Genomic DNA, 13,804 nt, shown 5'->3' with positions numbered 1-13,804 from the left:
TGACCTGAGTTTTAAAGGAAACTAAGAATTCTAAGAGGGGATGAGAGGATCATATATATTCCACTGATGGAAGTTAAGGCACGCAGTCAGCAGGTGGAGAGTTGTCTGTGATGAATTAACAAGAAGGCTAGTTTGTCTAGACTAAAGAGTGCATGAAGGGGAGTGATGTATAATTAGGCTGGAAAGCTAGGTTGGAGCCAAACTCTGAAGGACTATAAATGCCCAAACACAGACAATTTGCATTTGATTCTAGAGGTAACAGGGAGTCGCTGGAGTTACCAAGCAGGAAATTTACATTGTTAGAACTGTGCTTTGGGAGTAGCACTTGAGCAGCTGTGTGAAGTATAGATTGGAGAGAGGGAGGCAACATGAAGTGGAGAAAACAATTAGGAGGCAGCTACTTTTGTCTATGAGAATACAGTATAACGATCCATGAAAAACTCAGTTCCATCTCTAAAAAACATGTGTCTGATGAAATTCTGCAAACATGTTCTTCAAAATATCTAGCCCTGAAATTGAGAAAAACAATTTCAATCTTGAGATTACTAAACTTCACTCCCAACCTCCAAATTACTTTGCGTTTGCTTCTCTGTGTAGATGTAATTTCAATCCAGGAGAACTCCTTGACTGCTCCTTGAGAGCAGGAACCATATTCATTTTGTAAGCTCCAATGTTTAGCACACAGTAGGTATTTAACAAATTATTGGTGAACTGAATAAAAATTAATTGAGCCACAGGTTTTTCAAGGGCTTTTGAGGAGTTTGGCTAGAAAATACATACAATCCATGCAGTGCTACCCACTTGTTGACCTAACCATTTTGGTGTGAAATAATTTCTTGTCAAATTCAAAAACCTTCTTCCTCCTCTCCCCAACATATAAGCATACAAGCGCATAAGCTCACTCTCTCTACAACTTTATTTCTGTCTCTTCATTGTTCACAAAGCTGTAGGTTTTTCTGCTCCTAGAAAGCACAAGAATACCTTTTACAGATTCCCAGAAGGAATTTAGGTTTGATGTGCCCTGAAGAGGTATATTTATCCTAAACCTAGAGACTTTAATACACTTTGCTTCCAAAGCACCAGGGTGGCAAAAACATTGTACAAGATAGAACACATTCTTTGTATAAAAGAGTTGACAATCTAAGTAAGACAAATACCAGCTGAGACCATGGCTGAACACATGTACTGTGAGTCTTATTAATAGTACCTCCTCCATTTGGTCCTCCCTAGTTCCAGTCTTTGAAGCATTCAAGTAAGAATTAAGAGCCTTCAAAAAAATAAATGTGTTTTCATGAAGGATCTGAAAGAGCAGTAGTTGTTGAAGGCAAGATTCAATGAATGGAACAATTCAACAATGCACAGAGAGTAGGCATAAAAGGAGGGAGTTGGATTTGGAAGAAAAACGAAAAAGAGAATGAATGCAGAATGCATCATAAGGGAAGATGAAAGGGAAAATGACTTGGGGGGGAAACAAGCCAAGAATAGTAGGGACAGTCAAAAACAAAGAAAGAAATGTTTTATTATTCACTCATTTTCAAAATCCCATGTGTCTGATATTAATTCTGAAAACAGCCCACTCGTCAGTTTCCTTCAGGTAGCAATTCTATTAGCTAATGACGTAAACAAGAAAATGTCTACAGGCAGGCCACCCAGAAAAGAATCTAAGGCTAAAGTGAGTGTTTCACACTCCCCCTCAATTTAAAGGGTTGTGGTTCATGATTCTGTCATGAATGACTCATTGATATAAAAGTGTTGGGAAGTTAAAAATATACTTGGGCTCAAATTTAGAGTAAGGTAGCACAATGATCTAATTTATTACAGCAAAACAGTGATGCTGGTGACATCTTTGCATTTATACGTGGGCAGTCCTCTAAAGAGAATTATAGAGATAGAAGAGGAGCTGAGACATTAGTTAGTTTGTCCTTTAACTTATAGTCAGGACTGAATTGAAGAGTCTCAGAGGAATGGGTTTAGGAGAATCAGAACTTTGCCTTTCCTAAGGAGTCATTTTAATGTGAAGTAACTCTCCTTTTCAGGAAGTTTTTCCTTATATTTGTCTTATATCCAACAATTACATCAAAAAAATATTTTGTGTGAATTTCTTTTGCTTGATTATGTATAGCTGTACAAGGGTTTTGTTTTCCTTTCAAATTGGGGTTTGGTAGGAGAGAGAAAATGAATGTTTTTAAATGAAAAATAAAGTAAAATGGGGGAAAAGTACTTATTGTATGCTAAGCACTGGGGGAGATGGAAAGTTTAAATAATTCCTGTACCTGCTTTCATGAAGCTAAAAGGGGAAAAGACATAGAGATCACTTTCTCAGAAGAGGGAACTGTCCAAGAGGGAAGGTGATTAACACATTTCCTCTTGTTCCCTCAGTGAAGCACGGACAATAACTGTCTCCCTTCACAGACCTGAGAACTATCAATCAATCTACCTGTAGCTTTCCCTACTTCATTTTCAGTGATTTCAGTTCTTTTAATTTTTCTGTATATGGCCACATGAGGCATTTTTTGGACCTAATTATTTGAAAATCCACAAATATGACTTAAGCCCTTATAGACCCTGCAAGACAGAGAGGCCAAAGGCTCAGGCCATGGCTGATTTTCAACACAGTTGTCAGTTTTGGGAAGACCTGGTATTCAATATGCTATCCCTGAAAAAATAGCCTTCACGTTCAAGAGAGCTTATGATCTCTGAGCACCACCCAAGCACATCTTGCCCTTACTCTCTCACAGGTGATGATCATGACCCTATTTTTCCTATCACTTCTCACAGAAGGCTAAAAATTACACTTTTACTATTGTATACATTTCTTAGCCTTATCCAACTAATAACAGAATGTGTAAGCATCCCTCCTTCAAAATCATTCCCTTAATTCAGTGCAGTTAAATGCAATTCAATTTAACAATCGAATAACTGAACCCCTCCTATGTGCAAGGTATTGTTCTAGGTGCTGGAGATGCAAAGAAAAAACAAAAGTAGTTCATGCCCTCCTGCAGGGCATGGATGGAGTGAGAAAGTAAAAAGTACATGTATACAGTACAAGAAAAACTGAAGAGGGAGAGAGCAACAATCAGGGAAGGCTTCTTGGAGAAGGTGGTGCCTAAATTGGGCCTTGAAGGAAGAAGAGGATTCTGAGAGGCAGATATGAAGAAAGAGCACATCCCAGACATGGACAGCTTATACAGGAGATGGAATTTCAGGATACAGGGGGTCTCACTATAGCCATAGGAGTAGGAGTGAGAGTGATGAGGAGCTAATTTTATGCCTCCCTTATGGTTACTTCCCATATGTTAGTTAAATATAGTGTCTATTCTCTCCTAATTGTAAGCAGTGTAAAGTGCTCCTAAGGACTAAGACCAATGATTTCTCTTGAATTATGCTATTGAGGTGGAGGAGGAAAAAGGACATGTTTCAATCTATGCATGGTGTATTAAAGCAAGTTTGTAAACTTTTAGTAAGTTTAAAAAACATACAATGTTAAGGAGGACTTTTAATGAGAATGAGAAGAATGCATAAAAATTGCATGGTAGGGGGAAAAACAGTTTGTTATATGAATTGTTCATGATGTAAGCTCAAAGAATAAGACTTTTAAGGGTTTTAAGTATAAAGTGTATCTTAGTTTTAGCAGACAATATCACCCTTTAACTGTTAGCTCCTAGAAGACAGAACTATAATCTGTTTAACTTGTTTTACATAATGTCTAACATAGCATTATTGTTAGATAAGCACTTAAGAAATTATAAAAAATGAGAATTTGACTGCGAAATCTTGCCAAGACATCTACATCTTTCAAGTATAGGGCCCAAAACTCAATACAATATACAAAGTAAGAGGTCTAGCTGGTACAGGGGAGGACAACAACGGGTGTTACCTGTTATCTTATATTCTTTTTTTAAAAATCTAGGATGTATAATGAGCATCTTAAACTTGACATGCCCCAAACAGAATCCCTCCTTCCTTCAAATCCATCCTTCTTCCAAACTTTCCTATTTTGGTTGAGAGTACCACCATCTTTTAGTCACCTAGGTTCTCAACTTTGGCATTATTCTTGATTCCTCATGCTCCCTTTTCCCTACACATCTAATTTATTTCTCCATAACATAGCTTGTATCTGTCTCCTTTCTACTCATAAGGATCCAAGCTTTCATAATAATCTCCAACAAGGCTATTCCCACTTTAATCTACTTTATACAGCTGCCAAAGTAATTTTCCCAAAGTGCAGATCTGACCATGTCACTTCCCTACTCAATAAAACCCAATGGTTCTCTGTTGCTTTTAGGACAAGATATAAACTCCTCAGTCTTAACTTTTCAAGCCCTTCACAACCTAGACCCAATCTACTTTTCCAACCCTATTATATATTACTCCCATTCCTGAACTCTAGAGTTTAGCCAGACAACTTCTTGCTATTCCTCATACACACAATACTCCATCTCCCAACACCAGGCCTCCTTCCTTGCCTCTACTTTTCAGAATACAGTTTGCTTCAAAACTCAGTTCAAGAGCCAACTTCTATATGAGGCCTTTCTTGATTCTTCACCCCACTCCTGATTCAAGTGCCTCCCCTCCCAAAATTATATTCATTTTGGATATACCTTATTTATGCTTAATTATGTATTTTTCTCCCCTGAAAGAATGTAAGCTCCTTAAAAGCAGGAACTATTTAATTTTTTTCCTTTGTATCTTCAGTGACTAGCATGTACCTAATAACAGGACATACTTCTTAATTGACTGACTGACTTCACACAATAAACTACGAGTGGAGCACTATTCTCTTTTTACAAATGGGAGAAGTAAGAAGTGACTTGAGTGATGCAGCACAGATAACTCTGGCAGCCAGGGTTGAAGTTGAGATAATATTTATTTGAGTCTAATTAAAGTATAGTTTCCTAGACTAGATACCAGGAAAGGCTCTAGCAAAAGGGCATCATGCATTGCCAATAGTATTGATTGTAGATTTCCCAGAATGCAGACATTGCTGGAATTACATGTCATTCTTACAAATGCAGTATCAAATTTACCAAGATCTAAGCACTTCTTCCAAAGGGCAAACTTTGGGGTATTTGAGGACCAAGAGTTTTAAGATCTCTTCTGAAGGAGGTGCAAGAAAAAAGAGACTATCATAGATGACCAAAGGGATTTTCTGATAGAATACTGGAAACTGCTGGAGTAATCCACAAAGCTTTTTAAAACGTATGCACCTACAGAATGTTATCAAATACTTAATACATCATCAGAATCCCTTCTTATAGGGATTGTTAAAAATTTCTTCTTGTTATTAATTAAGCAATCTGTTTCCAGGAGAAAATGTAATAGTACAAGTAACATTTATTAAGTCAGTAACAGTTTTCCCCAACTTCCCTTTCCCCTTCTTTCTCTTTTTTCCATTGCCTCCCCTCTGTTATAGTTTTCTTATGTCATTTCTACAGTTAACTACACTGAACCTGAGAGGTACCTTAAATCCCCACCCACATCCCTCAGAAATACATCTCTCCTATTAAAAGCTGTACTCAAAAATGCAGGGTGAAAAAAATACATGTGTGGTAGTGAGTAATATAATTTTCTAGGAGCCTGGGAGCTCAAGTACTCGATGTTATAAAAAAAAATTTCAAACACCATGTTTTTCAATGCATAATACCTCCAAAAAGAATCAATAACAGACTCTGAAGAGAATGGAAATGCCTGAAATAAGCCTTCCTAAAGAGAAAGTTTCTTATACAAATAGGCTTACAAGAAACAGCCCCTTCCAAAGTGCCTCTCAAACGCTATCCAGTTCTCACTTTGCTGAAGTCTGGTCTGAGAACTCAAAGAACAAACAAAGACTCATCAGCATTCATTTTAAAATGTACCTTTTTTCAATAATAGATCTTTAAACTGAGCATCCTTCAGTGCAGTGGTGTTAAGGTGATCACTGGACATAATCCTGTAGAGGGATCCCAGCGTCCGGGCAGTCCCCAAGCTTAAAGCATCACTCTTCAGTTTCAGCTTCTAGGCAGTGAGGCAATATCCTCTCCGAGCCGCTAAGAGTTGCACAATTATAGCCAGCTTGGGCTGTGTGTGTGTGTATGTGTGTGTGTGTGTGTGTGTGTGTGTGTGTGTGTGTGTGTGTGAAGAGAGAGAGCAGAGAGAGAGGGAGAGAGAGAGAGAGAGAGAGAGAGAGAGAGAGAGAGAGAGAGAGAGAGAGAGACAGAGGAAGGGAGGGAGAAAGAGGGAGGGAGGGAGGGAGGGAGAGAGAGTCTCTTTCTCCCTCTTTTTCTCCCTCTTTCTACTGTATCAGCAGGGCCCAACCCAGGTGCTAGACTCAAACGCTGTGGCTCAGACCGCAGACTGTGGCTACCAATTATCAACTGCCATCAACAGAAATCAGCAAGCAATGTGGCAGGAAACTGGTGGTGTCGTAGAAACAGATAACACATCCAGGGCCTCATATCTTCAGACTAGCTGAACATACATTTTAGTTTGCAAAAATACTTATTCTGTACACCATGCTTTTCAAATTACACACACATACACACACACACACACACACACACACACTCCACAGGAAAGATTCTAGACAGTTTATCTTTTTCCACTATGTTCATTTTACGACACTGGAATATCAAACCACACAAGGCAGAGAGAAGGGAATCTGTAAATCCCAACAAAAATGTTCCTTCCCTTGATCTCTGTTGGAAGCTTTCAGATTTGAAAAAAAAAAAAGGAAAAAGAGAGATCTTACCAATGCAACAGACATAAACAGGCTTTACTCTTGAAACCAAAACCAGGGGTCCTTAACCACTCATCCTTCTGTATTTCAGATCCAGTTTGGTGTGCATCATTCCAAGTTCAAAACACAGCCTCACTCACTCGAGTCAAATCTGTCTGATATTTCTGTTCTTTCTGTTTCTGCTTTTCCCAGAAGTCTAACTGATGGGAGTAGCTTACACATGCTCTTCTAACTAAGCCCTGCATTGGAGACTGTCGATGTCATAACCACAGGAGGAAACAATTTCACAGCCCCTCTCTCTCTCTCTCTCTCTCTCTCTCCTCTCTCTCTCTCTCTTCTCTCTCTCTCTCTCTCACTCTCTCTCTCTCTCTTCCTCTCTCCACCTCTGTCCCCCCCCCACAAACACCCCTTTCTCTTTTGTCGTCTCTTCCCTCAGACCCAGACCTACTGTATGTTCACCCAAATATCACAGCTCAGGAAAATCCTCTAAGAATTCTTAAGTGTTCTCCTTTGCTACAAGTAACCCTTTCCTTAACTAAATGTACTCAGGCTTGTCAGCTAAAATAAAAACGCACAGAATGTGCACCCATTGCAAACACTGAAGTAAAAAAATCAACATGAGGACATTTCTCAGAAGTAAGTTCTCATATTTATAATGATTTTGACTAAAGCATCCTTCCTCCCTCTCCTCTGTCCCTGGGTCTACACAGTTTGCTTCCTGAGCATTCTGACACCCTGAGGCTCTGTGAAAACACTTATAAAGCAAGCAGCCAGTCTGTCACAGCAGTTTTCAGAGAAAATCATGGGGTGGCCACAGTGAAAAGGGCAGAGTATCATGGTATTAAAAAAAACCCCACAAAACAACAACAAAACCCCAAAACATCAGTCATAACAGGAACTTTGTGCTTAGAAAAGCCTTTAGTTGTTTAGATTTTTGGATTGGTTTCACTGCCACCACCACCACCACCCCTCCTCCCCTCCCCCTGCCTGCCCCTCTACATCTCGGGCAAAGAGAAATGGCATGTGACATGTGAGCTATCCCACTAGTTTTGGCTATAGAAGGAGTTGTCAAAGCAAAGTTAAACTTTGTATACGTTACCATTAGTGTCAGAAATACAGCCAATTACGTCAGCAACCAGTCACTGCTGTCAGTGTCCCAAACACATCATCTGGGCAACGACAACAGTGTCTGGGCATTGATGTCACTGCTTGCATTTCAATTTGACTAGAACATATATACTCCCTTGTGCTTGAAATTATTTTCAAAAAGAGGAGGAAAGCCTTTTACATTTGGACCAGCAAACTCCACTAACATTTTTCTAAGGGGCCATATTGGCATACAGGAAATAAGAAGGCCACAGAGATTTCTGCTTCTAATTTCATAGTTGGTATATATTTTCATATGCCAGCCAAGCCGGTGTCAAAACTTGAACAGTTTTCAAGTTGAAATGTCCTTCTTGTTCTGTTTTGGTTTGTCTTTTTAGTGGTTGTTGTCTCGATTCTTCTCTGCTCATACTAGCAGTTAAAATAGACGAAAATCACATTGGATTTTTAGGCAACCATGTCACACTAAAATGTCATATTGAACATGTAACCAAATAAAAGCTTCATGTCTTGCTAATGAAGCAACATGGAATAGCAGAGAGAATGCTAAACTTAAGAGTCAGGAGATCTGAGTTCCATTCTCAGCTGTAACACAGAAGCTGTGTCAACTTGGACAAGTCACTTAACCTTTCTCTGCCTTAGTTTCCCCATCTGTATAATGGGAACAATGATATCCAAGCTATAGAGCTGTTATGAGAAAAGAATTTTATAAGCTGTAAATTTCTATACAAATGAGTTATTTTTTTTCTCATGGCTTGTTATTAAGCCAGGTTTCCTCCCATCTTATATTTATATAGTTGATTTTTAACCAATGTTCAGAGCTTTATAATAATCCCTATTGAATTTCATTCCCTTAATCTTTTTTGCACCCTCATTCTGTCATCTAAAATACTACTTATCCTTCCCAGCTTTGTGTGATCTAAAATTTTGGTAAGCCTATCATCAGGCTCTACTGAGTCTCTTATCTCTCTGTTACAAAATACCATTTGACTTGGAGAGCAAGAGGTAGTCCTCAAGGCTCCATTTCAACAATGTGTCTCCCATGCATGTGTTAAGATCACAAAAGATTCCTAAATGGATACAAGCACAAAGAGAACTTCATTCAATAATCCTCTGATTACCAATATCATGTGAGACATAAACAAGGAGACACATGCTTTCCAAAGAGGTTAACCACTGTCATTGAGAATATCCTATGCAGCGTGAAAATGGCAGCAGTATACTTCCTAGAAATGAAGTCTTGTAGATGCTATTGGTAATAGATGACACTGTACTTTAAGATATGCAAAGGCAAAACAGCCCTTCCCTTCACAGATCTTGTCTTTTAAAGAGGGATCTGACACATTTGTCTATCTTTGTCAGTGTATATAGAACACACATATAGAGATATAAGTATGTATATATAAATTAGGGCCACTCACTGTGGCCAATTGGAATGAAGGATCTCTGTGAGTTTGAAGAATTTTAAAATAAGGACTTAGGTAACCAGAAGTAAATTAACCTAAGGATAACAGCAGCTAGGTGGCACAATGGATAGAGTGCCAGACCTGGAGCCAGGAAGACCTGGGTTCAAATCTGGCCTCAGACACTTACCAGCTGTGGGACCCTGGGCAAGCAGTTAACTCTGCCTCAGTTTCCTCATCTGTAAAATGGACTGAAGAAGGGAATGGCAAACCACTTCAGTATCTTTGCCAAGAAAACCCCAAAAGAGGTCACAAAGAGTCAGGCATAACTGAAAAATGACTAAACAACAATAACAAATGGTAACAGGAAACATTTGGCCATTTTGTCAATGATGATACCATGAAAAACTGGCTAAATATCCTTATTGAAATTTGTTTGTAATATTCTACTCATTTAGATTTGCAGTACTTTATAGGCGTCTACCAGGTTTATCCAATTGATATAATACTAAAATCAAGGGCTTTAAGATCCTGAATTCAAAGACCATATTTAACTTGCATGCAAACTAATCTTAATTGAGTGTATTGTACCTTTTGTCATAAAATATTCATGCAATAAATATTTGTATATTTATTAATACCTTGATTATATTCTCTTAAGATTTCATTAAATTCAATAAACGCATATCAAATGCCTACTATATGCAAGCCACTGATACTAAAAGATTAAAAGGAAAGCTTCAAGTATATATTGACTAGATCCATTGTGGATATTAAATGGGACAATGTGGATAAAAATCACATGAGACCAGAAGACATGGAGAGTTATGATTTGGAACTGTGAAAGGAGTACCCCATACTAATAAAATCACAAGCACTTTCAAAGTATTAAAGTAAACATTATGAAAATTAATTTAAAATGGAATTTGTGTACAGCAAATACCAAAACAGGCCCAACTCCTGTGAACTGCAGATCTGACCTTATGACCCTTGATAAATGTATAACATCACATTTCTGTAGCATTTTGAAGTCTACACAGTATTTTCTCCTCTCCCTCCTGTAGGTCACTCCTGTGAGAGGCGCGGCAAAGTGGTCAGTCAGATAGCAGTGTCAGAGCCAGTATCAAATCCCTAACTCTGAGTGCAATGCCCTTCCCACTCTCCAGGCAGGCTTTTAGAGAGATACTCAAAGTGGCTCCTCTTGCTTCAATAATAGAGGAGTCAAGAAGGCCCACTCCCACCATTTCATGGCTCAGATAAATGTACAACTTTTTGTTGTTCAATTGTTTAAGTTATGTCCGACTCTTTGTGACCCCATCTGAAGTTTTCCTGGCAAAGATACCGGAGTGGTTTGCCATTTCCTTCTCCAACTTCTCATTTTACAGATGAAGAAACTGAGGCACAGGGTCACTCAACTAGTAAGTGTCTGAGGCCAGATTGGAACTCGAGACGAGTCTTCCTGACTTTAGGCCAGACACTCTTTCCGTGTGCCACCTAAAGGTCCCAACGTATGACTACGAAGAGCTAAAATCTATGCACATCATCATTCTGAGGGAGTACATTTGAATGTTGCCAAGACTAAATCACCAGATGTTTCTTTCCTTTCAGAGCATTCCATAAAGCTCGGGGTCAGGTAACAAAGGGATGCCAGACTAAAACAGGGCACAATCCCTCTTTTAATATGTATATCACTGATTATTGTTAATTAACACTCATTTACATTTCTCTTAATCCCCCCAAAAGTAGCAGTAGAATATGACCTTATCATTTAAATCAGAAGTTACAAGGAATGAATTGTTTATAGAATATGAATAACTATGAATGCATGTATAGAAAACATTTTTTATTCAAAGGACTTTTTCCCCCTTTTTATTTATTTTAAATACTCTTTTTATCTTGAAACCTTCTCCAAAAGACCACCTGTCTTGGATAGGCATATGGCTAGTAGGCCTTTTTAAAAAAATCTGGAATTTGGGTTATAAACTATTAAAAACATATTACAAGTTCATTTCTTTTCTGTGATTCATTGTTTGAAGCAAAGACTGCGAGAATCTTAAGTTTTGCTTGTAACGAAGGCTCACATAGATAGCTGCACTTTAAAATTATTTTTCACCAGGGTTTTATATAGTAAAAGTAAGCAACTGAAGTACCACTGACATACTATGTATTAGCTTCAGTAACATTTCAAAGACTTCCTTCATAAGTCTTTAGTTCCTAAGGAGAAATATAATGTAGACTCTGTTATGTGATTCACTATAGTCAGACATACAGCATAAGGGTGAATCACTCTCAGACCCCATTTAAAACAGCTCATTTGACTGCAAGCTTCATATAAGACAGCAGTGTGATGTGGCAGGCCCCCAAAGTTAACTTGATCTTAATTCAACTTTATCATTAAAATCAGCATCCAGGAAAAAGGAAACAACAATCCTTAATGATGTTCTGTGCTCATTAGACCACATCTAAAGTACTAAGTTCAGTACTGAGCTTATCCTGAAAAGATATTGGTAAGCTGGAGAAAAGATTCAAAACCATGTCCTACAAGGATTATTTGAAGAAACAGCAGATGTTTATCTTGGATAAGAGAAGTTTTAGGATGAACCATGATGCCTATCTTCAAATATCTGAAGGGTCATCATCAGGAAAAGGGACCAGACTTGATTTTATATAGGTATACAGATGGGAAAACAAATACCAAGGAGTGGACATTGTGCTACCAGTCCTTTCTACTTTCTAATTTTTAGCAAAAATTTACATAAGTAATAAATATTTGTTGAATTAATTAGAAATGTAGGTGGTGGAGTCGGGGAGCAGGCATCAAAGCTTAGCTACTCAGGCAGGAGGCATCCTGTTGTATAAATCAATCAACAAACCACTTATTATGTATATGCTAGGCCCCGTGCTAAGTGTTAGGGATACAGAGACAAAAAATGGAATAGGTTCTGCCTTGCAAGAACTTACATTCAAATGGGGAAAATACTTGTATATCTATATTTAGACATATATAAGACATAAACAAATCACCTAGCAGGGCAGCTAGGTGGCACAGCAGTTAAGAATATGGGCCTTGGAATCAGGAAGATTATTTTCCTGAGTTCAAATCTAGCCTCAAACACTGGCTCTGTGACCCTAGGCAAATCACTTAACCCTATTTGCCTCAGTTTCCTCATCTGTAAAATGAGTGGGAGAAGGAAATGGCGAATCACTCTAGGATCTTTGCCAAGAAAACCCCAAATGGGGTCATGAAGAGTCAGACATGACTGAACAACAACAAATACAAATGAAGTTAGAGGTTGCCTTCAAGAGGAAGAGAGAATGCTGGCCTTGGGTCAGAAAGACTTGGGCTACTATCTTGCCTCTAATATTAGCTGTTTGGCTCTGGCCAAATAAACAAATAAATGAATTTTTAAAATCACTTAAATTGTATGTGCCTTTGGCAATTCTTACTGTGGTAAAGAAATTCTTATTTTGTCACTCAGGTGGCCTCAGGTAAGTCTAGGACCACTGGAATGGTCCAGTAGGGTATTCCTCCTCGTGTTCAAAAATTTAAGCTGATGAAATATTCCTGAGCACGCAAAATTCACAGTAACCATGACCAACTTTGTGACTTCTAATTGACATCTGGACTCCCTCCTCAAGTAAAACCCTTTTTGTCCTACCTATCAGAACATACCTGTATTTTCTCAGGAAACTCAGTTATGCAGCAAACATAAATTCCAATGAAAACGTAACCAGAAGATATTAGAGGGAAGAAGTAGATTTTTAATAAACTTACTCAGAGTGCTTGCTAGGCTTCTTTTACACACATGGAGATCATCTAACTTGCATGGCTTCATTTGAGATTATAAATCTCCACACATCTCCTAGGAGGCTCTAGGGGTCATTTTATGTGTCTCATATGCCTATTAATGCAACTATTGTCAAGAATCAATGAATGGCCACATCCATTATAAGTTTCTATTCTTTGAGGTTTATGACTGCACTGTAAAAACTTGCTCTAGGACTAAGTTTTCCACATAAAGATTAAACTCTGGCATTCAGCCTTAAAAAGAAAACAAAAAGTACATTTTAAATAAGTTTTGTATTTTTTGTCACACGAAAAAATTTTTAAGACTGGAAAACTGTACTTCTGCAGATTTAAAAAAAAACTATGATCTGTGTAATGTTTGTGGGAAATTAGTCTGTAGCAGGGAACAACTACTTCTGAGTCCTTGTTATTGGGAGGGAAAAAAGGTCACCACAGAGAAATATTTATTTAGAAATATGACTGAGCCACACAAACTATTAAACTTTTAAATCTAGCATCTGGCTCAAATTTAGCAAGAACAAGCGTATGTCCACTTGGAGCCAGCATGCTGACACAGGAAAATGCTGAAATTACTAAATTCATTGTTGTTTTGTTGTTGTTGTTGTTGTTGTTCAGTCATTTCGGTCATTTCTGATGATTTGTGACCCCATATGGGGTTTTCTTGGCAAAGATACTGGACTGGTTTGCCATTTCCTTCTCCAGTAACAAACAAAGGTTAAATGACTTGCCCAAAGTAACACAGCTAGTAAGTTTCTGAGGCTCAAGTTAACTCAG

At 38.2% G+C, this 13,804-nt stretch overlaps 1 protein-coding gene across 12 annotated transcripts in view; it reads right to left on the bottom strand.

The window, feature by feature from the left end:
- The window catches only part of LDLRAD4 (low density lipoprotein receptor class A domain containing 4), a 578,389-nt gene that overhangs the window by 40,695 nt on the left and 523,890 nt on the right, over nt 1–13,804 (bottom strand). The window contains exon 1 of one of the 12 annotated variants that reach the window (XM_020985602.2): nt 6,728–6,944. The exons of 10 other annotated variants lie outside the window; for them this stretch is intronic. Coding sequence is in view for 1 of the 2 variants with exons in the window: in XM_020985601.2 (XP_020841260.1) it covers nt 5,856–5,925 (70 nt within the window). In the remaining variant the exon portion in view is untranslated. Of the gene's footprint in view, nt 1–5,855; nt 6,060–6,727; nt 6,945–13,804 lie in introns of those variants that run through there. One more of the 12 variants, XM_020985601.2, reaches the window with a different exon arrangement.

Source organism: Phascolarctos cinereus, unplaced genomic scaffold (assembly GCF_003287225.1).
Source record: "Phascolarctos cinereus isolate Bilbo 61053 unplaced genomic scaffold, phaCin_HiC Scaffold_4;HRSCAF=312, whole genome shotgun sequence".
NCBI lineage: Eukaryota > Metazoa > Chordata > Mammalia > Diprotodontia > Phascolarctidae > Phascolarctos > Phascolarctos cinereus.
This window is presented reverse-complemented; position numbering and strand designations above follow the sequence as displayed.